Here is a 22,017-nt window from a genome sequence, read left to right as displayed (position 1 = left end):
TATATTTTTTTTTTCCCCCCCTGGAAAAAGCGGGTTTGACTTGAGGAAAGAAATCCCATGATGAATAAAAGATCCCAAGAAGCATCCCCAAACCTCTCTGGTTCCCAAATCCCACCTCCAGCTTCCCAAGAAAAATGTGCAGGGATGGGAAAAAGGGGAATGGGCAGGGTTGGGTGGGATTTTGGGATTGAATTCCCAGAAAAGCTGTGGCTGCTCCATCCCTGAAGTGTCCAAGGCTGGAGAAATCTGGGACTGGGAAAGTGCCAGGGGGTGGAACGGGACCCAAACCATTCTGGAATTCCTCAATCCGCTGATTTTTCCCCTGTACCTTCACGTTTTGGGACGAGCCTTGAGCGGGTTTTGTTAAACCCGGGTTTAAAGCTGCGATGAAATCACGGAATGAAAGCTGGAATGAAACAATTCAATGCAGGAATTCTGCTCCACCTTCCCCCCATGCCAAAGCCAAGGGGTTTGTATATAAAAGTGTCAACTTTGGATTCTTCCAGCCCTGGCTGTGCTCCCTCAGCTCCCTGGCATTTGGGACAGAGCCCAAACCGGAGGGAATTTGGGCTGGTTTTATTTTTGGGGGTGAAATTCCCTCAATTCCCACACCTGGAGTGAACCACCAGCACCAGAGGAGTCCACTGCAATATTTTATTTGGGAATTTACATATCCACAGGAGAGGGCAGACCACAAGTCCGAGTTCTTGCTGACTTTTGAAGCAGTTTTGGGTTCTACTGGAGATGAGAAAAGAAATCTGCCTAAGATTAAAATGTCCCAAGCGAGCCAGGAAAAAGGGGAGGGGGGGAAAACCGGGATTTCACACAGGAACAACGACAACAAGAACGAAACGAAACGGAGAGGGAAAAAAAAAAAAAACAAACAATAATACGAAAAAAGTATAAATTAGGACATCAGAGTCATTTTTAAAAGCGTAAGAAAACTTGCACGGGGCTCTGGGCCCCGGAGAATTAACTCTGGTTAGATTGTTAAAAGTGAAATTCCATCAAATCCCAACACCAGCCAGAAAATTCCCTCCGCAGTGCAAGTTTTTCACATTCCGTCGGCTTTGCCCCCGCTCCGGGCGAGATTCCTGCTTGCTCAGGGCGGGTGGGAGAGGGGCTTTTCCCAAGGACTTTGGTTCCAAGGAGGGCGGGAGCAGGGAGAGCTCCGCTCGAGGGAGGAGGTAGCAAGGCTCGCTTGCCCCTGGGCTCAGCTTAAATCCAGTTCCTCAGCACCAAACCAAGTTCCGCCCCCCAACCCTACTTTTTTCCCCCTACCCCCAAAAAAAAAAAAAAAAAAAAACCCACAAAACCCAAACCTAACACTGGAGTTGAAGTGAGAAATTCCCAGCTTTCTGGGAGGGATTCAGTCCAGAATTCCCAGCCCCACCTGTGCCCAGGTGCCCAGCAGGGCATCAAGTGCTACCCAGGAGCTCTTTGTGCGGGGAGGGATCCTCTCCCCGCGTGCATTGACTGTGCTGAGGACGCCGAGCCGTCCCCGTGGCTGTGACAGTGGAAAAGGCAGAGATGGAGCTCAGGGATTGGGGAAAAAATAAAAATAATAATAAAAAAAAATTCGGGTTGGGCTGGGTCGCCAAACCCGAAAGGAAAAAACAAAACAAAACAAAAAAAACCCCCAAAACCCCCAAACCCCTGAATGTCTCGTGGAGCGGGTTTGGAGAACGGAACAAAGGCAGAAATGGTCAGGTGCGAGCGAGGGCTCATTTCCACAGCGGGGAGCTGAGGGAGGGATTGCTGCCCTGGGCTCCTCCTCCTCCTCCTCCTCCTCCTCCCATGGACTGTCCATAGCCCATCATTCCGTTGGCTCCGTAGAAGTTCATCCCGGCCATCTGCTGCGTCACCTGCAAACGGCACGGGAGAGAGGGCAGCCACGGGTCCGGACTCCGCCCGCGCCTCCCAAAAACTGCAGAGCCCCGAGGGAGCACGGGACAGGCTGGAGACAGCGGGAATTCCAACATGGAAAGGGTGGTGAGGCCTTGGAATTCCCTGGGAGAATCTGGAGTTCCCAGATATGGGAGGATTTCAGGGCAGGTTGGACACTAGCAGGAATTTCTCCATGGAAAGGGTGAATTGCCCAGGGAAGTTTGGAATCCCCAGCATGGGAGGGCTTTGGGGCAGGTGGACACAGTGGGAATTTCAACATGGAAAGGGCGGGAAGGCCTTGGAATTGCCCAGGGAAGTTTGGAAATAGCAGCAGGAATTTCTCCATGGAAAGGGCAGTCAGGGCTTGGAATTCCCTGGGGGAATTTGGAGTTCCCAGGTATGGGAAGACTTCAGGGCAGGTTGGACATCAGCAGGAATTTCAACATGGAAAGGGTGATCAGGCCTTGGAATTCCCTGGGGGAATCTGGAGTTCCCAGGTATGGGAAGACTTCAGGGCAGGTTGGACATCAGCAGGAATTTCAACATGGAAAGGGTGATCAGGCCTTGGAATTCCCTGGGGGAATTTGGAGTTCCCAGATATGGGAAGGTTTCAGGGCAGGTTGGACATCAGCAGGAATTCCAACGTGGAAAGGGCAGGCAGGCCCTGGAATTGCCCAGAGAGGTTTGGAAATAGCAGCAGGAATTTCTCCATGGAAAGGGGGATCAGGCCTTGGAATTCCCTGGGGGAATTTGGAGTTCCCACCCCTGGAGGTGTCCACGGTCTCACCGCTACGGGCTGGGAGGTTGGGATCGGACTCAGAATTCTCCCCCAACCTGACCAATCCCGGGATCCTCAGGCTCTCCCACCGCACCCCTTCCCAATCCCAGTTTAGCTGACCCCCACACCAAACCCAAGACATCCCCCCCTCGCTGCTCCTCAGCAACCCCCGCACCAACCACCCCCATCCCAAATCCCACAAAAAACCCCGGGAAAAGCCTCCCGGGCGCGTTCCCCCTCACCTGGGCCAGGTTCCACGGCAGCTGCTGCGGCGGCTGGACCCCGTACACGGCCTGGGGCACGGCGGCCACGTAGCCGGGCGGCTGGGCGCCCATCATCCCGTTGGGAACGCCCAGCACGCTGCCCACGTATCCCGCCGGGATGGCCACCGGCGCCACCATGCCGGCGGCTCCGGGCTGGGCCAGCATCCCCACGGACGGGGCCACCACGCCCCCCAGCATGCTGCTGGAAGGGGGAACTCCTGGGAAGCCGGGGTAGGGAGGGGCGGGATAGCCCAGCTGGGCCGGCGCCATGAACATCGCTCCTGGGAAAGAACGGGAGCGGGGTCAGGGGATGGGAGGTCAAAATTCCTGCTGGCAATCCCGGCTGGGATGTCCAGGCTGAGCTGTGGCTCGTGCTGATCACGGTTCTCAAGGAAGCTGGAGAGGGAGTTCGGGCAGGGATGTGAAGGAATGGATTCCCAGTGGCAGAGGGCAGGGAGGGGTTGGATATTGGGAGGAATTCCTCTCTGATTCCCAGTGGCAGAGGACAAGGTTGGGTTGGATATTGGGAGGAATTCCTCCCTTGACTCCCAGTGGCAGAGGGCAGGGTTGGGTTGGATATTGGGAAGGAATTCCTCCTCTCTGTTGCATATTGTAAAGGAATTCCTCTCTTGATTCCCAGTGGCAGAGGACAAGGTTGGGTTGGATATTGGGAAGGAATTCCTCCCCTGATTCCCAGTGGCAGAGGGCAGGGTTGGGTTGGATATTGGGAGGAATTCCTCTCTGATTCCCAGTGGCAGAGGGCAGGGTTGGGTTGGATATTGGGATGATTATCCCAGTGAGGGGCTGGGATGGATTTCCCACACAAGCTGTGCCCGCCCCATCCCTGGAAGTGCCCAAGGCCAGCTTGGAAAGGGCTTGGAGCACCCTGGGACAGTAGAAACTTCATGGCTGGAACAGGATGAGCTTTACGTTCCCGTCCCACCCAACCCACTGTGGGACTCTCACATTCCCACTTCTCCTGGAAGTCTGTCAGCTCCCGGGACCCCCCAGGTCCCAGCTCCCGCCGGGATTACCTTGTGCCGGCACCTGGGACGTTTGGGAGCCGTACAGGGACAGGATGGAGTCTTTGGAGAGCTGCTTCTTCCCCACTTCCTCCCCTTTGCCTCCGGGCTCCGGGAAGAGGTTCAGGTTTTCGGGAACGGAGCCGGCGCTGCCGGAGGTTGGCATGGAACCAACGACCTGGGACAAAGGGACGGGATCAGGGCAAAATCCAGCACCGGGGGGAAAATGGGGAATATCCATCCACATCCACGCTGTGGGGATGGGAGAGGGAGATTTTAGGGTTTAACAAAGGGAAATTTAGATGAAGCAAGGTTTAGGGCAGAGGGTTGTGTGGTGGAACAGCATTCCCAGATGGATGCGTGTGGGCCTAGCATGCCTGGGCCTGAGAGGTTTTGGCCTGCTGGTAACTGCTAACTGTTTCCCAAGGGAAAACTTCTCGGGAAGGCTTCTTCTCAAAACAACCTTGGCAAAACAACTCCCCTTTCCCAAAACAATCCTTCTCCAGGTGGTGTTTTGCTGTTTCCCTGGCTGGGATCAGAGAGGTGTCGTTCCTATTCACCGATCACGTTGGGTCTGTATGGGAACACCTCATAAAAGGTGTTAAGAAATAGACAATAAAACCTTTTCTATGCCCTTTGCCTCCTGAAATATTTAAAATCTCTTGCGTTTTCTCGTGTCCTACGACAGATGCTCCATCCCTGGCAGCACCCAAGGCCAGGTTGGAGAACCCTGGGATAATGGGAGATGTCCCCGGCCTTTAATGTCCCTTCCATCCCAAATTCTCCTTGGAAAACCCAGCTGGGCTTTTCCAAGCACCGGCATTCCCAGCTCACCTTCCTGGAATCCGAGCTGGATCCCACGGATGCGAAGAGGTCCAGGTCCTTCTCCAGGCTGCTGGGCCGGCCGTTGGTGACGGGCGTTGTCACCGGGGCGTCTGCGGGGACAGAGACCCCAAAATCACTGCAGAGCCCCAGTCTGTGCTGGAATCCTGCCCCAAACCACCCCAAACCCTGCAAATCTGGGGTAAAACCCCCCCAGATAACACCCAAACCCTCAAATTTTGGGGTTAAAATCTCCCCAAACCCTCCAAATTTGGAGTCAAAGTCCTCCCCACAAATCACCATGAAACCCACAAGTTTTGGGGTAAAACATCCCAAAAAAACCCCAAATTTGAAACCCCTGGGACCTCCAAATTTGAGCTAAACCCCTCCCCAAATCCCCCAAATTTGGGGTAAAATCCTGTGTGTTCCCAGGCTGGGGACACCTCTGTGCCATGATCCCGACCTCCCTCATCCCTCTGGAGCTGGGAAGGGACTGGAGCAGGACTTGGGATGTGCCCCTGGTCCCTTTTGTCCCACAAACCTCCAGCTGCTGCTGGAACACCACAGGCACCAGGAGGAAGGGAAAACCCATGGAAAACTCCTGGAATTCCACATCAGCAGGGTGTTCCCAATCCTCATCTTTGGGGATTTACCTCCCTCTTCCATCCACACAAACCAAACAGCTCCGAGAGGAAGAGGCAGGAAAACAGGGATTTAAACCACCCCAACCCTCAGAGCTCTGTGATCCTGCTTTTTTCCCTTTTTTTTTTTTTTTTTCCCTGGACAACCTGGAATCAACTCCAGAAAATTCCCCTACAGCAAAAACCCACTCAGCATCTTCCAATCTCCTCAGTGCTGGGCAGGGATTCCCAAGTTCAAGCTGAATATTCCTGCAGGATTCCTGGAATTGTTCACCTGACAGGGAAAATTAGCACTGAAACTCCTCAAATTCCCACGGTTTCTACACCAATTTCTCTTACCCAGGCCCAGCAAGTCCATGACTGGCTCAGATTTGGGGGAACTTTTCCTGGATTGCTGCGTTTCGTCTTTCTTTTGAGGCTGGGGGAAAAGAAACAACACGAATCTTGGGCAGCTTTTGGGTTCACCCCGGAATGTCAGAGGTTTTAAACGAGATTAACCCTTAAATATCCCTTCTCCCCAGCGGATTTAAGTCCAAAAACAAAAGCAAAATTCTCTTTGCTCTTCCAAAAACGCGCATTTCAGAGCGGATATTTCCGATTTTTTTTTTTTTTTAACCGCCCCAACAGGTTGTCCAATCCGAGCAGGCTCTAAACTAAGGAGAAGCAGCTGCTGGAGCTGGAAAAATCAGCAGGGAATAGCTGGATTCCAGGCTGCACATCTGCTCAGTGTCTGGTGAGCAGAGCAAAACAAGCTCCCAGCAGTGACTCAAAGCACCCAGGGTGTGACAGAGGCCAGAAAAATGCTCCCAAGAGCGGGCTGGAATCCCTCTGCTCTGCCTCAGGGATGTCTCCACAACTGCTCCGGGATTTTCTTCCTCATCTTACCATTTTCACCTTCTCAAAGATGATGGGCTCCAGTTTCCTTTCCGACTCGTTGCTCCTTTTCCATTTGTCGTCCTTTTCTTTCTGTGAGGGGGGGAAAAAAAAACCAAACAAAAAACCCACTGGCATGAGGGAAAAAGTTCCTGGTTACACCAAGAAAAAGCTCAATCCCGGTGGTGTTACTGATCCAAAACCCCTCCGATGTCAAAAACCTCCGAAACAGCTGAATTTGAGGTAAATTTTTTTGCACTTTTCCTGCCCTGAGCAAGGAATTTGAAAAAAAACCCTTCCAAGACCTTCTCCAATGGAGATATCCATCCACACAAACCGATCAGCTGGATGAAGAAGAGGGAAGAAAAAAGAAATTTAAACCACTAAAAAAACCTCCAGCCCCCTGCGCTCTGCCATGTCTGTGATCCTGCTTTTTTTTTTTTTTTCCTGGATAACCTGGAATCAGCTCCAGAAGATCCCCCTACAGCAAAAACCCACCCAGCATCTTCAGATCTCCTCAGTGCTGGGCAGGGATTCACTCCATGAAGCTCCAGCAGCCCTGGAGAAGGGATTTCCCCTGACACAGGGAACATTTAAAGTGTTTTAATCACAAATTTCGGCCTCCAGACTCACCCTGAAGGCGTTGATGTCGATGCTTCTGTCCATGTATTTCTTCTTCTCGTATTTATCCCGGATAAAACTCTCCACGGCTCTACAGCAGCTGGTTAAGGACAAAGGATTCCAGAATAGAAGCCTTATTTGACAGGGAGGAACAAGGTACAGGCTGTAACTAAATTAAATCATTGTTTAAAGAGCATTTCCAGCAGTAACTTTCTTAAAATAATTTACTGCTGGATCCCGACTCGGTTTTTGCCCGTGGGTTATTCCAGGTTATTTCAGCGCTGTAAAAAGGGAATTAAATCAGGATTTAGGCTGCTGCTGTGTTTTCTCCACTGTTTTTTTTGTTTGTTTGCCCCAAGCATCCCCTCAGCACGTTCAGGTCACCAGCACAAATCACAGCGGTCACAGCAGCATCCTGCACCTCCAAAAAGCACCTCAGGTACCGGATTAGCTCAAAAACTGACGGTGGAAAGGCGCTGCTGTGGATTTTTTTGGTTCACACCGTTATATCCCTGTTTACTCAGCATTCCCGCAAGGTGCGAGCCACAGCTGGAGTTTTCAGGAGCGTTAAAAATCCCACCAGAGGATCCCAGCCTGGTTTGGGCAGGAAGGGACCTTAGAGCCCATGGGCAAGGACACCTTCCGCTATCCCAGCTTGCTCCAAGCTCCATCCAGCCTGGGGAACGCTTCCGGGGACGGGGCAGCCACAGCTTTTCTGGGAAATCCATTCCAGCCCCTCCTCACCCTCAGAGGGAGGAATTCCTTCCCCAAAGCCCCCCCTATCCCTCCGCTTTACCCTGTCCTTTGTAAATCATCTCTCTCCACCTCTCCTGCAGCTCCTTCAGGTCCTGGAAGGTCACAGTTAGGTCTCCAGGGAGCTTTTGGAATACTCAGCACTTTGGAAAACCCAAACCCTCCTGGGCTCCAAAACCTGCGGCAGCCTCGTCCCAGTTCTCCAACCCCGGAGCTCGGCAGCAATTCCTTCATTCCCATTCCCTGCCCCAGGGAACTCCTCCTCCCTCAGGAAGGTTTAAGCACACAGCTCCAGGATGGAAAAGCTCCGTGGTTTTTTATCCCAGGGAAAAAGAAGAAAACAAAGGATGCTGGTCTGTCTGGGGCCTCCGGAAGTTCTCGGGCAGATAGGCTTCGTAGAGACGATTGGCTTTGCCATTCCCCATCTCCTGCACGCACTGAAATCCAGAAAAATTCCGTCAAGTTTTCCTTTCCCGGATACTAAAACTCTCCCACAGCATCCCAGGCTGCCAGGGAAGAGGAATCAAGGAAGGGAGATCCTCCTGGAAGCCACTCTCCACCCCCCAGGGGATCCTGCTCCAATCCCATCCCATTTGCCAGCCCTAAGCAATATTCACTCCAAGGCAGGATAAATATCCCAAAATCCCTCTGGAAAGCCCTGGGAAGCTCAAGGAGAGGCGGGAAGCACCTCCAGGCAGGGATTGGGAATTTAACAGAGCTCTTTGCAGCTCCTTTAGCTTCACTCTCTGCTGTTTGTCGAGCCTGGAAGAAGGAATTTTTCCCTCCCAACCTATCCCAGCTGGAATTCTTCCTCCTCCTCCACTTCCCACATTTTATGGGCTATCCTGGCTTGGTTGAATTCTGAATTTACGAAGCTGCACTAACAACAACAAAAAAACCCACCAAAACCTTGACTGTGTTATCCCAGCCCTCACCTGAATCTGTTCCTGCGTCCACTGGTCGAGGTTGACGGATTTGACCCTGGATATGTGAACTCCCAGGTTCCTGTGGATCCCGGCACAGCGGATGCAGATGAACACCCCGATATTCCAGGACGCCCATCGTGGCCCTGGGAAGAGACAGCAAAGCGTTTTCCCACCAATCCAACCCCCTTTTTTTATTTTTTTTTTTTTTGGTCTGGAGCAACTGGGAAACTGCACCGAGTAGACTGGGATTGAGGCCTTTGGAGTCTCATCCAGGCTGGAAGCTGGAATTCCACGTCAGCAGGGGGTTCCCAATCGTTATCCTTGGGGATTTATCGCCTCCCTCTTCCATCCACACAAACCAAACAGCTCCGAGAGGAAGAGGCAGGAAAACAGGGATTTAAACCACCCCAAAAACGCTCCAACCCCCGGAGCTCTGTGGTCCTGCTTTTTTCCCTTCTTTCCTGGATAAATCAGCTCCAGAAGATTCCCCTACAGCAAAAACCCACCCAGCATCTTCAAATCTCCTCCGTGCTGGGCAGGGATTCCCAGCTGAGCCAGGAGAGCAGCACCGAGCCCTGGATTTGGCCCCCAAAACCAATCCCAGGCCAAGGAATGATCAGATCACAGTTTCCACAGCTCTGATGGAGATTCCCGGTTTTCATGCGGCTCGGACAGGCAGGACAGCTCCAAGGTGTGGATGGGAGATCATGCCAGGGATTTAAAAACAAAAAAAATAAAATAAAAAATAAAAAAAACACCCACAAGGGAAAGATTAACGAGCTCAGATCGACTGAGTGCACCCAGGAATCCCAGCAGGACATTCCCAAAGGGATACAGAGATCCACAGGGATTCCCAACCCCTCTCCCAGCCAGGCCAGACCCTCAAATCCTGCTGAATATTTTAGGAATTTTTGAAAACCAAACTCCCTGGCCCCCAGTTCAGAGCTCCCTAAGCACAAACTGGTGTCCCAGTTGCATGGGAAAACTGGGAACACACAGAAGTAGGGATCAAACAGCCTCCACAAGGCCTTTTTTCCAGACATTATTCCGGATGATGAAGAGTTATCCTGCTTTTCTTGCCACAGCTAAAATAGCAGAGCCTCAAGTTAATGAGAGGGAGGTGGGAGGGGGAAGAGGGGGAAAGTGTAATTTTGAAGCCCTAAAAAAGCAGTGCTGCATTCGAGATGCTGTTAACAGTTTAATTCCCAAAGCCTGGAGCATCCTGAGGGATCTGGTGCAATCCAGAGCACAGGTATCCAACCTCTAACAGGTAACTCCAGCACCTCTTCCAGGGAATTCGCTTCAAAAACGCCTTCATTAAGTTTTTCTGGCCTTTCCTGCCATTATTTGCTGCTTTTTTCCCCTCTCCAGGAGCGGAATGACATCAATTTAATGGAGCTGAGGAATCCACTTCCCTGCCTACCCCTCAGCCCCTTCATTACCTCCCTTATTATCAAAGCAAAACCCACAACTTCAGCACCACCTCAACACACCCCCAAAAAACTGGGAACAAAACCCTTCGCCAGGATCCTCCCTGCCATTTCTCCACGGAATCCTCTCCCAGCTCCACCCCCAGGGCTCTAACGTGAGACTGCTGGAAGGATTATCATGAGATTCAAGGTTAGGTTTAAACTCCAGATAAATTTAGCCTTGATAGGACTAAAAGGATTAACGGGGCAGCTCCTGGAGTAATCAGCTCACTGGGTTTGTCACATGGACCAGCTCAAGCCACCACAAACCTCCCACTAAAACATGACTCAGGGGCAGTGTCACACCCTCCTGGCTGCTCCAGCGTCCCCTCAGGGGTGGATGGCACAGGAATTCCCAGCTGGAATGTGCTGCAACTCCTAAATCCAGGTTCTGGGAGAGCCATTACTGAGCAGCTTCCGGTTGTGTTGAAATTAAAATATTTTAGGGCTTTTCGAACCTCATCCCGGCAATAAACACATTATACAACCAGGGGTGAGCCCTTCCCTGGGGAGATTCCAGCTGGGATTTTGGGTGTCCTTGCACAGCCAGAAGGTGCTGCAGGGAAAGGCTTCAAATCTGCAGGGAATAGAGGAGCTGGGGGATGTGGGGTTGGTTTTATCCAGAGCACAGATTGTGACCCCAGCAGCTCAGGGCTCTGCTCTGTGACAGGAGCGACTCCAGAGCCCAGCAGGGAGGAAATCTGGATTTTCCAAAATGCTCCAAATGAGCCTGCAGCCACAGCAAACCCTGCTGGGGTCAGGTCTGACCCAACACCTTCCCAGACCTCCAGCTTAACTAAAGCAGCATTTTAACCTTCAAATGCCTTCTAAAAATGTCTCTTAAAATGTCTCATAAAGCCCTGAGTTTGTGGGAGGGGGGGGAAGGGTTTGGTGCAGATGTAAACAACCTCCCACTTCCCTCTTCGGAGCAGCTCGCGCTGAAACATCTCCCACTAAAAACCTCCCTGGAAATGCCCAGCGGCCCAGATTTTGCTTTTCAGGGCTTTTTGCAGGCATTTCCTTGGGGTTTCACAGCTCTTCTCAAGGTGACTTGACTCGAAAAAAGCCCCATGTGGGCATCTCCAGATGTGACTTTCACCCCGTGCTGCTGCTGTTCACTTCCCCAAAAACCCAACCCCAGCTCAGACCCTGCAGCAGCTCCGGTGATAAAAGGGAAAAAAACCCGCCTGGGATGGAGTTTTCTGAGAAAAACGGGTTTATATCAATGAATAACAACAGGGCAGCTTGAATCAGCACTGCTGAGCTGCCTGGGAGAATTATCAGCCCTCACAAAAATTGGGCACACACCCTGATAGCCGCCACAAATCGAGGACAGGGAGCTCCTCGCCCTCCTGGCTCAGGGAATTATGGATTTATCTCCCAGAGGGCTGAGGACAAGGCCAACAGAAACATCCAGCTCCTTAAACCACGAAAAAAATTCTGTTTCTTGCACAGATCCTCTGTTTAATGTTTTAAAAATCGATTCTGAGCGCCCTCAGAGCCACCAGGCCGAAATGGCAGCACCGTTCCCACATGGAAAACTCCGAGTTTGCTCCAGTGCCCACCAGTGCCAGCCTTGCCTGGTGCTGCCAGCACTTTTGTCTCAGCTCTACGGATCATTTTAACATCCATGGAAATTAAAGTCGCCTCACACCAACCCTGCTCTGCTCCAGTGGAGTCGATGGGCCTGGGCTTCACCTCAGGCCTGCGCAAACCCCGCCGGGATTGAAGGAAACGTCAACGTGGAGTAAGAATCCTGATGGTTTAAGTTTTATCTTTGCTGTGTTTCAGGTTCTGCGCTGCCCAGGTGCAGCTCTGAGCTCACACTCAGGGTCACTCAGCTCTCTGCACACAGCAGGGACACAAAACAAATCCTGTTCCTGCTGCATACCAAGGACAGCTGGGACAAGTGTTCAGCCCAAAGGATGGGACTGCACAACCTGGAGCTGGAACTGGACAATGAAACCCCAATGTGCAAATGGACCAAAACTTATAAAAGTGTGAGGCCTGGTGACCGTTTGTCCATTTTGTGCCCATTTTGTGCCCATTTTGGTTCCACCTTGGGTGCAGCCCTGCCCAGGCTCTTGTCCTGCCCAAGGTCTACCCTAAAGGCCTTTCAATAAATATCTGCTTTATTCTCCAGCTCTGTCCAGTCCCTGTTCCAGCTCAGCCTTCCCAAGGCATCAATCCCAATGTTTTTCAGAGCCTGGATGCCCACTCAGCCCTGGCACAAGATCTGGGTCAGCTCAGACCCCCTTGGGATGCGCTCCCAGCCTGGCAGGGGCCGCAGGAGGATCACGAGCTCCAAAGCATCCCTCGCTCAGTGAATTCTCATTTCCAGCTTCCCTGAACACTTGAGTGCATTCCCAAGGGAGGATGCACCACCCCAGCAGCGATCTGGTGCCCGGCCCCTGCTCCAGGAGACAATTCCAGAGGCTGTTTTACATCCCAGCCTGTCAAAATAAACTCCACATACCAAGCTGCTCCTGCCATCTAACCCATCTAAGCCCTGCTCTGCTCCAAGGGCAGCTGAACAATCTGAATGACTGAAAAGGATCCTAATTCCCTTTAAAACCCTGGCCTAATTCCCTTTTTCAATGCCCAGCCTGAGGAGCCTGCCCCAAATGAGCTCCACTTGCTCCAAGTTCACACCCCTGGAGTGGTTTTAATGGAGAAATCCCGAGGGGATTCACTCCTCGCCCTTCACTCAGGCACCAAATTCCGGCCCAAGTTCCTGAGGCAACTTTTTTGCAGTAATAACTCCGCAGAAAGCGTTTAAAAATAAACCAGGAGCTGGCTGCAAAGCCATAGCTCCTCGGAAAAGGAGGAGCAGGGAATGGGAATTTAAAAAAAAAAAAAGGAGCTGCTTCCACAGGCAGGATTGAGGGAGCATCACAAATCAGAGCCTGATGAAATATTCCCAGTGGAAATCAGCAGCCAGCTGTTCCAGGGAAATGTGCCCTCATCCATGGATCCCAAAACTGCTCCATCTCTGTCTACAGAGCCATCCAAGCATCCCCTGAGGAGAAAGAGATGTGGGGAATTCTCCCTGGGGCAGGAGAATCCCTGCCAGGGGACATTCACACCCTCAGCTTTTCACCAGGGGGAAAAAAATTCCTGAAAATCCTCATTTTTTTGCAGAAGAACCCAGGATCCGAGGAGAGGTTCCTTTGCATTGTGGTTTCCTCTTTTCTGGAAAGAAATTGCTCAAGGATTTCGTGTCATTCATCCTGTGACAAAGCCTCTCTTGCAAAACAACTTCCTCTGCTCTTTGCTGGAAACAGCTGTTCTGCACTGCCAGGACTTTGGGGAACCAAAGCAAACTCTTAAAAAAACCCCACTTAAATTAGCTTTGAGACCTCTAAATTACGTTATTAATATTTATTAACATTATTAATCACTGAGCTGAGCATGGGTCCTGCTGCAGGGATCATGGATCCACCTCACATTTGGGATTAATCCCTGCTGCACTCCCAGATTTAGTGCCCAGGACTTTGGGGAACAAAAGGAAACTCTAAAAACCCCCTTAAATCAGCTTCAAGACCTCTAAATTACATTATTTAGTTATCAACACTATTAATCACTGAGCTGAGCATGGGTCCTGCTGCAGGGATCATGGATCCACCTCACATTTGGGATTAATCCCTGCTGCACTCCCAGATTTAGTGCTCAAGACTTTGGGGAACAAAAGGAAACTCTAAAAACCCACTCAAATCAGCTTCAAGACCTCTAAATTACGTTATTAACGTTATTAACACTATTAATCACTGAGCTGAGCATGGGTCCTGCTGCAGGGATCACAGATGCACCTCACATTTGGGATTAATCCCTGCTGCATTCCCAGATTTAAGCCCAGGCTGAGGGATTTGTGCAGCTTTTTGGGGATGCTAAAGCCAAACCCTCACTTTAGCACAAACAAAAGGTGTTTGATAAAGATCTACACCCGATCAAGCAGTTCAATCACCCAAAAATTCAGCTTTATACCATCCTTCGAAAGAAAAAAAGGCCGATGGGAGATTTCTTCGTCCTTTTTTTTTCCCCCCTTCTAAGTAACTTCAGGCCTCGACCACATTTTGCAAGAAAAACGAAGGCGCTGGCTCTGATTTCTGCCAGAAAAGGCTTGAAATCTTCCAGTTCACAAAAAAAAAAATCCGATATTTGAGGGCCCCGTGGCCTCGACGACCAAGCTTTGTGCGTTTTTTGAGCAAAGACGAAGAGCTCTCAGCGCAGCTTTATCACTGCTACCATCGTGTTCTTTGAAGTGCAGCTGGAGGAAATGAAAATTTCTCTCAACAGCGGGGTGGGGCTTTCCTGCTGCTGCAGAGAGCGATGGTTGTTCCTTCGGTCATTAAAACAGGGACAATTTCAAGCACCAGGATCCGTGAAAAAGAACCGGGTGACGTCACCAACGCTGATGGTGACACGGCTTAAAAATATAAATACACATTAAAAAAAGAAGAAAAATCAGTCAATTCCATAATCCACGGACTTCCTCTGGTATCATTTCTGACCAAAACCACGCATCAGTCAATCCTAGAAATTCCAGATTCCAAGGAGGCCTGAATTTCCCGTGAAATGCAAAAAAAAAATAAATTTAGGTGATAGGTTGTGCCTGTAAACAGAGCAGCAGGATGGAACCTCTACCATCATTAAATTGACTTTTGAGGCTGTAAATAGAAATTTTGCTGCTTTTTTAAGACGTTTTTATTTTGTCACTTGGTGTTCAAGATATTTAGGCTCGGTTTTCCGATTTAACTCGAGTTGGGGATGTTTTAGAAGCCACCAAGTCCTTGAAAGAGCTCCGAGCAGAGGAAAGTCCTGGGCCAGTGTTTGATGGATTGAGAAGTTTTTTCCAATATCTAGAGCTAAACATGGACTATGCCTTGAAATTCCCTGGGAAAGGGTCAGGAAGGAATGGCACACCTTGCCAAAAATACAGATAAACCAATTTATTAAGGCCCAGGTAAATCCAGCCTCATACTCACTGCTCCAAGACAGCTCCTCCTCAAAGCTCCAATTTTGTCCCAGATTTCCTGGGACACAGGGAACAATCACTACCAGGGATCAACCTGAAGGAGCTCCGAGCTATTCCTGACTTTTTGCTTGGTTTCAAGACCTACTTTGCATTTTGGAGCACGAGCTCCCTTTGCACTGCAGCTGCCATTCCTTACGTAACTCCAGTTTCTATAGGAACAAACTTTACTCCAGCTGGGAAATCACGTGGAATTTTTATTTTTTTTTTGTTTGGTGGGGAGAGCTTTCTTTTCCCACCTCCACTCCCCAGGTGGGTCAGCACAGAGAGCCCCAGGTGCTGCTGCTCCGAGGATTATCCCTATTTCTGGCAGATGTAGGGCCACGGATCCAAGTGTGACTCAGAGCTCTGCTTAAAAGGGATCTTCCTACAACTAATTCCACACTAAATCCCTGTTGGGAACACTGATGCTTTTTTCCCCCCCTTGCTTGAGTGGGAAGTTACAGCTCCAGGCAGGCTCAGGGTGGACAGAGCTGTGTCCTCTCCCAGTTTTACCCTGCTGGGGTGAAGATCCCAGAGGGACAAAGTGAATTCAGGAGCATTTCCACTCCCTTTGTGCACAAACCTCTCAGATCTGAACCGGGAAGAGCGGAAAAGCAGAATAATGGAAGATCCCAGAACACTGTGGCCGCAGCTGAGGATTCAAAAGAACACACAACCCACATGCATCGCTCTGGCAAGATTCCCTTGCATAAGGCTGAGCTCTCTCCTCACCCCAGATATCCTAACCCAGCCTTGAGCAGTTCCAGCCCCACCACTCTGGGGTTTTTGAAGGCACAGGCTGCACCAGTCCCCCTCCATCAGCGTCGCCATCCTGATCCTCCTTCCTCCCATGCAGCTGTTCCAGCAGCTATTTAAAAAAGTTCCTCTTGGAATTGCTCTGACTGCAAAGGAAATTCAGCTGCAGCTCAAGAGGCTGCTGGAGGAGGAGGAGTTGAGTCACGCAGATTTTTAGGGAATATTTGGTTTGGATTAACAGGAGTTAGGCCGGACTAAAGCAGATCCCCCACAAGATAATTCCCAAATTCCACTGGAAGTCAGCCTCCCCATATCATCTACTGCAGCCCCAAGCTTGTCCCCCTTCCCATCCCACCTCTGGGCAGGGATTTCCCCGGCCCTGCACCTTTGTGTTTGTTTGTTTTGCCGGAGAATTAAACCCGGGTTTGTGCCGTGTTCAGCAGCACTTCTCCCACCTAATCCCTCGGGATACGAGGCACGGATTTAGGCCTGGAACCCATGGATCTCACAAGACAAAGGGATGAAGGGAAGAGCCAGACAAACCAGGGGGAGCACAGGGCAACCTGAACCTCTGGGCAGCCACGGCAGCACCCCGGGGAGGAAGCTCCCGCTCCGACGTCAGCGCCCCGGGATCCACAGAGCCTGCTGGATGCATGGATGGGACTGGAGAGCAGAGGGAAGAGTTTGGGAGAAGGAGAGAACCAAACACAATTAGCTGGGGGATGCACGAGAGCAGCTGTAGAGGCAGGGACGAATCCCAGCGTCGCTCTGCGGGAATTTTCCAAATCCCGGTGGAGCCCAGCCGGGAGATTTCAGCACATCCCTCCCTCCTTCAGCCATCCCAGCTCCAGGCTCCATCCCTCCTCACATTCCAACACGGAATGTGCTGCTGGGTGCTCAGCTCGGGCTGTGCAGCAGCCCTGTGATCCCTCACACACGCCCAGGGAACAGCAGCACCACGGGAAAAATCCCACCAGGAGCAAGTGCTGCTCCTTTCCAGGTGTTTCTCCAAGTGAATCCCCCAGCAAAGGAGAGGATTATAACTCAGCAGTGCCCTGCCCTGGCTCAGCTCCCCCCAGACGCGAGGCTGGCAGCAAAAAGAGGAAGAAGCAGTGGGAGAGATTTCACCCCATTTCCTGCAAAACAAGAGCTCTCTCTTTGCAGCAGCAAAACCACCCTGAGATTTCACAGAAACTCACACCGGCTCGGCTTGGAGGGACCTCAAAACTCATTTAATTTCACCTCTGCCACAGGCAAGGGACACTTCCCACTACCCCAGGATGCTCCAGCCTGGCCTGGGACACTCCAGCCCCTGCAAAGAAAAGCAGCTTTGCTTCCAGACAGCCCTGCAAGTGCTGAGGGCACCATCTGGAGCCACCACGGGGCTCCTTTCCATAGGCAGAGCGGGATGTTGCAGTTATTCCAGGAGGAACATCAGGACTTCCTTGGCATCAGCACTGGGAGAGCCCCACGTTCACCAAAAACACCAAAACTGCCCCAAAACTGCAGTGATTCCCTGGAGCTCTGAGCAGACACAGCTCCATCCACCAAAAACACCAAAACTGCCCCAAAACTGCAGCAAATCCCCGGAGCTTTGGGCAGACACAGCTCCATTCTCCAAAAGTACCAAAACTGCCCCAAAAGCTGCAGCAAATCCCCGGAGCTTTGGGCAGAGACAGCTCCATTCTCCAAAAGTACCAGAACAACCCCAAAAACTGCAGCAAATCCCCGGAGCTTTGGGCAGAGACAGCTCCATTCTCCAAAAGTACCAAAACTGCCCCAAAAGCTGCAGCAAATCCCCAGAGCTTTGGGCAGACACAGCTCCATTCACCGAAAATACCAAAACTGCCCCCAAAGCTGCAGCAAATCCCTGGAGCTCTGGGCAGACACAGCTCCATTCTCCAAAAGTATCCAAAACACCCCAAAGCTGCAGGAATTCCCTGAAGCTCCAGGCACAGACAGCTCCTGTGGCACCACATTCACCAAAAATACCAAAACTGCCCCAAAACTGCAGCAAATCCCCGGAGCTCTGAGCAGAGAGAGCTCCCATGGCCACCCGTGCCCTGGAGGAGGAGATTTCCCACTTCCAGGAATCTCATTAGTGCAGGGGGGTAATTAGTGGATCAGATAAGCGGGGACAATCTCCAGGACTGGCGCAATCCACGTTCCCAAGCAGGAGCAGCTTCCAGCTTCGGAAAGGCTGAACTCCACACTAGTACTTCCTTATAATTATAATTCTGATAATTAACTAACCGGAATTCTGCGCTTCCAGGACGTGCTGTGACCAGGTGAAGCTCCCCCCAACCCCATCACCCCGAGCTGTGGGGATGAATTTATTCCTGTTTTGGTGGAATTCGAGCTGTGGGGATGAATTTATTCCTGTTTTGGTGGAAGTTTTGGTGGAATTTGCAGTCTCAGGCCTGGGAAGCCGAGATAAAGGAGCTATTTCTGCCCTCAGGGCTGGCAGGAGGTGCCAGGAGATAAAGGATTGGCAGGGGAGGGGAACATCCTGATCTCCCACCTTCATCCCAAAGCCAGGTGTGCTCCAGGCAAGGTGGGAATGATGAGGTTATTGTGGTTTAGGGGGGTTTTTAGGGTGAAAAGAAACCGTAATGATCTCATTTTTAACGTTGCTCAAGAGGCCTCTGCAGTTTTTGAGGTCGCACTGAGGTGAGCAAGTCCTTTGTTTACAGATGGATTTGGTCAATCCCCGCTCCAAGTTCACTTCCAGCAGCTCTTGGGAAACGAGGCTCAAGTCCAGATCTCCAAGTGATTACGGCAGCTCATTAAAACGGGATTTTGGGCAACTTTAACACTTTTGCTGCAGGAAAACAAAGCAGCAACCACAGAGCAGCACTCGGGGACAAGGAACAGTTTTATCCCTTTGTTTTATCCTCTGGAATTCAAACATTTCCTCTCTCAGATAGATCAGGGGCAATAACACGCCTGGGAATCAGAAAAACACGGGATGGTTTGGGTTGTGAGGAACCTTAAAGCTCGTCCTGTCCCTTTCACCATCCCAGGCTGGCCTTGGACACTTGCAGGGATGAGGCAGCCACAGGTTCCTGTGCCAGGACCTCACCACCCTCACAGGGAAAAACCAGGAGGGAAAGGAAGCAGAGGACAAAAAAAATCTGGAATTCCTCCAGCGGTCCATGATCCCGGGGTGAGGTGACAACTCCTTCCCTGTCCTTACAGCATCCAGGGCAGATCCTGCCGCTCACATTCCAGCCCCGGGTGACAGGATGTGACTCCCCAGCTGGAATTCCCTCAATTCCCCAGCGCCGGCTCTTCCAGCTCCCTCTTCTTCCCCTTTCAGGAGAGGTCCCCACCCACCCTGGGGTGTTTCCCGGGATTCCCACAGGGAGATTTGAGGCCGTTCCCTCCTCATCTCCCCCCCGGATTCCAGAGGCACCGCAGCTCCTCGGGCAGCATCTCCCGGTGCGACTCGCACCGAACCCAGCTGTGCTGTAGCCAAAAACCGGCGGATTCTCCCCCAAAAACCACCGTGGTCTTTCCCCCAAAACCGCCCTGTTGTGCCCCCAAAACCATTCTGTTGTCTCCCCAAACCACGGCGTTCTTTACCCCAAAACCACCCTATTCCTGCCTCCAAACGCACCCCGTTCTCCCACCCAAACCACAGAGTTCTTTTCACCCAAAACCACCCTACTGTCGCCCCAAAACCCACCCCAAACTCATCCTGTCCTTGTCCCCAAGCCCACTCGCTTCTCTCCCCAAACCCACCCTGCTCTCCGCCCCAAACCCACCCCCGGTTCAGCCGCTGCCCCCGCGCAACCCCCGTAACCGCTGGGGCAGCACCGTTGTCCCCCAGCGCTCCCCACCGAGCCCCTGGCCTCGACAGAGACCCAGCCGTGCGCGTCCGACCCTCGGGGGAGCGGCGACACCGGAGAGCACCGAGCGGCGGGGGGGCACCGAGGGGGCGCATCCGCTGCGGCGCGGGCTCGGCAGGCCCCGCCGCCCATCCGCGCTACCTTTGGCCTGGCAGTCGGCGCAGAACTTGTTCTCGTCCTCGGCCAGCAGCCCGGCCAGCACCGCCTGGTAGCGCTCCACGTCCCGCACCGATTTTCCCGTCATGGCGCGGCCGGCGCTGCCCGCCCGCGGGTCACGGCCGGCCCGCCCGCTTCCTGCTTCCGCTATGGGCGGGGCTACGGCCCGCGGGGGAACCAATCAGAGCCCGCTCGGCGCGGCAACGCCTCCCACGCGCGCCGCCGGTGCTGGGCGCTGATGGGTTGCGGCGCGCCGGCGGGAGCCAATGGGGAGAGAGGGGCGGGGGCACTGGGGATATGAATCGGGAGGGTCACGTGACGCGAGTGGGGGGACAATGGGGGACTCGGGGGGACAGTGGGGGGGGGATCGGGGGGACAGTGGGGGGGGATCGGGGGGACAGTGGGGGACAGGCAGGGGCTGGGAGACACAGGGGTGCGGAGGTGATGGCCGGGCCGCCTGGGGGTGCTGGGTGGGAGGTTTGGGGGGGTTCAGGGGTGCTGGGTGGGGGTCCGGGGATGCTGGGTGGGGGTCCGGAGGGCTCAGGGGTGCTGGATTTTGGGGGGCCCTGCGGTGCTGGAGGGGGATCTGGCGGCGCAGGAGGCTGGTGGCCGTGCTGAGGAGAGAATTCCAGGAGCCGCAGTACCCGAAAGACCGCGATAAAACGAGCAATGGCACCGACAGGAGACAAAAATCTGTCACTGAAGCAACTCCGACAAACAGCCGGGATTACATAATCCTCCCAAAAGTGACACTCGTGTCCCAGAAAGGGACAGCGCTGGGACACACGGGCACACGGGCAGGAGCATCCAGCAGCTCCGGGGGGGAGAGATCCAAAAGGAGACGCTCCCAGATCCTCTCAGCCCGGATCTTTTTTCGCCTTAAAACCGCCAGGTTTTGGTGGAATTCTTTTCCTGTCAGGCTGGGACGTGGAGAGGACGATCCAGGAGGGATCAGAGCGGAGCATCCCCAGTGCCAACTGGGTGTGCTGGGACGGCCCCGTGCCCGGCGGGGAGGGTGCCCAGCCCTGCTCCCCAATCGCCAATTCAGCGAGCCCCCCCAAAAGGAGGAGGAGGAAATGGGCGGGATGAATCATGCCGTGTTCCCCGGGAATGGGGGGCGGCAGCCGGCGAGGGTGGGAACTGGGAATGGGAACTGGGAATGAGAACTGGGAATGGGGGTGTGAGCAGGACAACCATCCCCCCATGGGAATTGCCCCTGTGACCCTCCCGTTCCCTCCCCGCGCCGCTCTGGGGACATGGGGACATCCCCGAGGGGCTGCGCGGGGGTCATTGGGGCGGGAATCCCCCAGGAGCTTCCCTGGAGTGGCAGGAACTGCTTCCCAGTGGTTCCCAGTGGTTCCCGGCGGTTCCCAGTGCCGCCCCCATCTCAGCGTGTGCGGGAGCCGCAGCCACGACAGGCAGTGGCACTGGGGTGGCATCGGGATGGGGACACCATGGGGACACATCCTGGCCGGGCTGTCCCCGGCAGCAGCTCCCGAGCTCATCCCCAGCCCCTCGTCTGTGCCAGATCCTGTCCCCATCGTGCCAAATTCCTGTCCCCATTGTGCCAAATCCTGTCCCCACCGTAGCAAATTGTCTCCATTGGGCCAGATCCTGTCCCCATCGTGCCAAATTCTGTCCCTATCCTGCCAAATTCCTGTCCCCATTGTAGCAAATCCTGTCCCCGTCGTGCCAAATTCCATCCCCATCGTGCTAAATTCCATCTCCATCGCGCCACATTCTGTCCCCATCGTGCCAAACCTTGCCCCTATCCTGCCAAATTCCATCCCCATCGTGCCAATTCCTGTCCCCATATTGCCAAATTCCTGCCCCTATCCTGCCAAATTCCACCACCACCGTGCCAAATCCTGTCCCCATCCTTCCAAACCCTCTGTCCCCGTCCAGCCCACAACAGCCGCGGCCTCACCTGAGAGGGGCGGGGACCTGCCCTCATCCCTCTGCTCCATATTAATGAGTCCCTTCCTCCTCCTCCTCCTCCTCCTCCTCCTCTTCCTCCTCCCCCTCCTCCCCCGGCCCTCCCGGTGTCCCGGAGCGCTGCGAGTCGGGGCGGGCGCTCGGTGCCAGCCGCGCTCGGTGCCAGCCCGGCTCGCCATGGCCCGTGTCACCCTGGTGTCGCAGCTCTGGCTCCTGCTCCAGGCGTCCTGCCTCTGCCTGGCCCAGCTCG

At 53.1% G+C, this 22,017-nt stretch overlaps 1 protein-coding gene across 1 annotated transcript; it reads right to left on the bottom strand.

The window, feature by feature from the left end:
- Positions 1 to 640: 640 nt before the first annotated feature.
- On the bottom strand, positions 641 to 19,953 carry SMAP2 (small ArfGAP2). The gene is made up of 10 exons (XM_040086379.2): positions 19,818 to 19,953; positions 8,596 to 8,729; positions 8,012 to 8,097; positions 6,920 to 6,998; positions 6,299 to 6,379; positions 5,753 to 5,831; positions 4,785 to 4,885; positions 3,963 to 4,128; positions 2,908 to 3,209; positions 641 to 1,865 (listed from the first exon to the last, which is right to left on the bottom strand). Exons 1-10 carry the CDS (start codon positions 19,918 to 19,920, stop codon positions 1,725 to 1,727), a joined length of 1,272 nt encoding a protein of 423 aa, XP_039942313.1. The 5' UTR covers positions 19,921 to 19,953; the 3' UTR covers positions 641 to 1,724.
- Positions 19,954 to 22,017: the final 2,064 nt, after the last annotated feature.

The sequence above is a fragment of the Hirundo rustica genome, chromosome 25 (genome assembly GCF_015227805.2).
Source record: "Hirundo rustica isolate bHirRus1 chromosome 25, bHirRus1.pri.v3, whole genome shotgun sequence".
In the NCBI taxonomy this organism is placed as follows: domain Eukaryota; kingdom Metazoa; phylum Chordata; class Aves; order Passeriformes; family Hirundinidae; genus Hirundo; species Hirundo rustica.
The sequence above is the reverse complement of the archived record's forward strand: the minus strand, read 5'-3'. Positions and strand labels throughout refer to the sequence as shown.

What these genes read in the sequence shown, in the direction of transcription:
- SMAP2 (XM_040086379.2), bottom strand. Translation starts at nt 19,920, where the DNA reads ATGACGGGAAAATCGGTGCGGGACGTGGAGCGCTACCAGGCGGTGCTG. An exon ending in TCTTTGAGAAGGTGAAAATG is followed by an intron (nt 5,832 to 6,298) that starts GTAAGATGAGGA and finishes CTTTTCCCCCAG; the next exon opens with CCTCAAAAGAAAGACGAAAC. An exon ending in GTCCCAGGTGCCGGCACAAG is followed by an intron (nt 3,210 to 3,962) that starts GTAATCCCGGCG and finishes GTTCTTTCCCAG; the next exon opens with GAGCGATGTTCATGGCGCCG.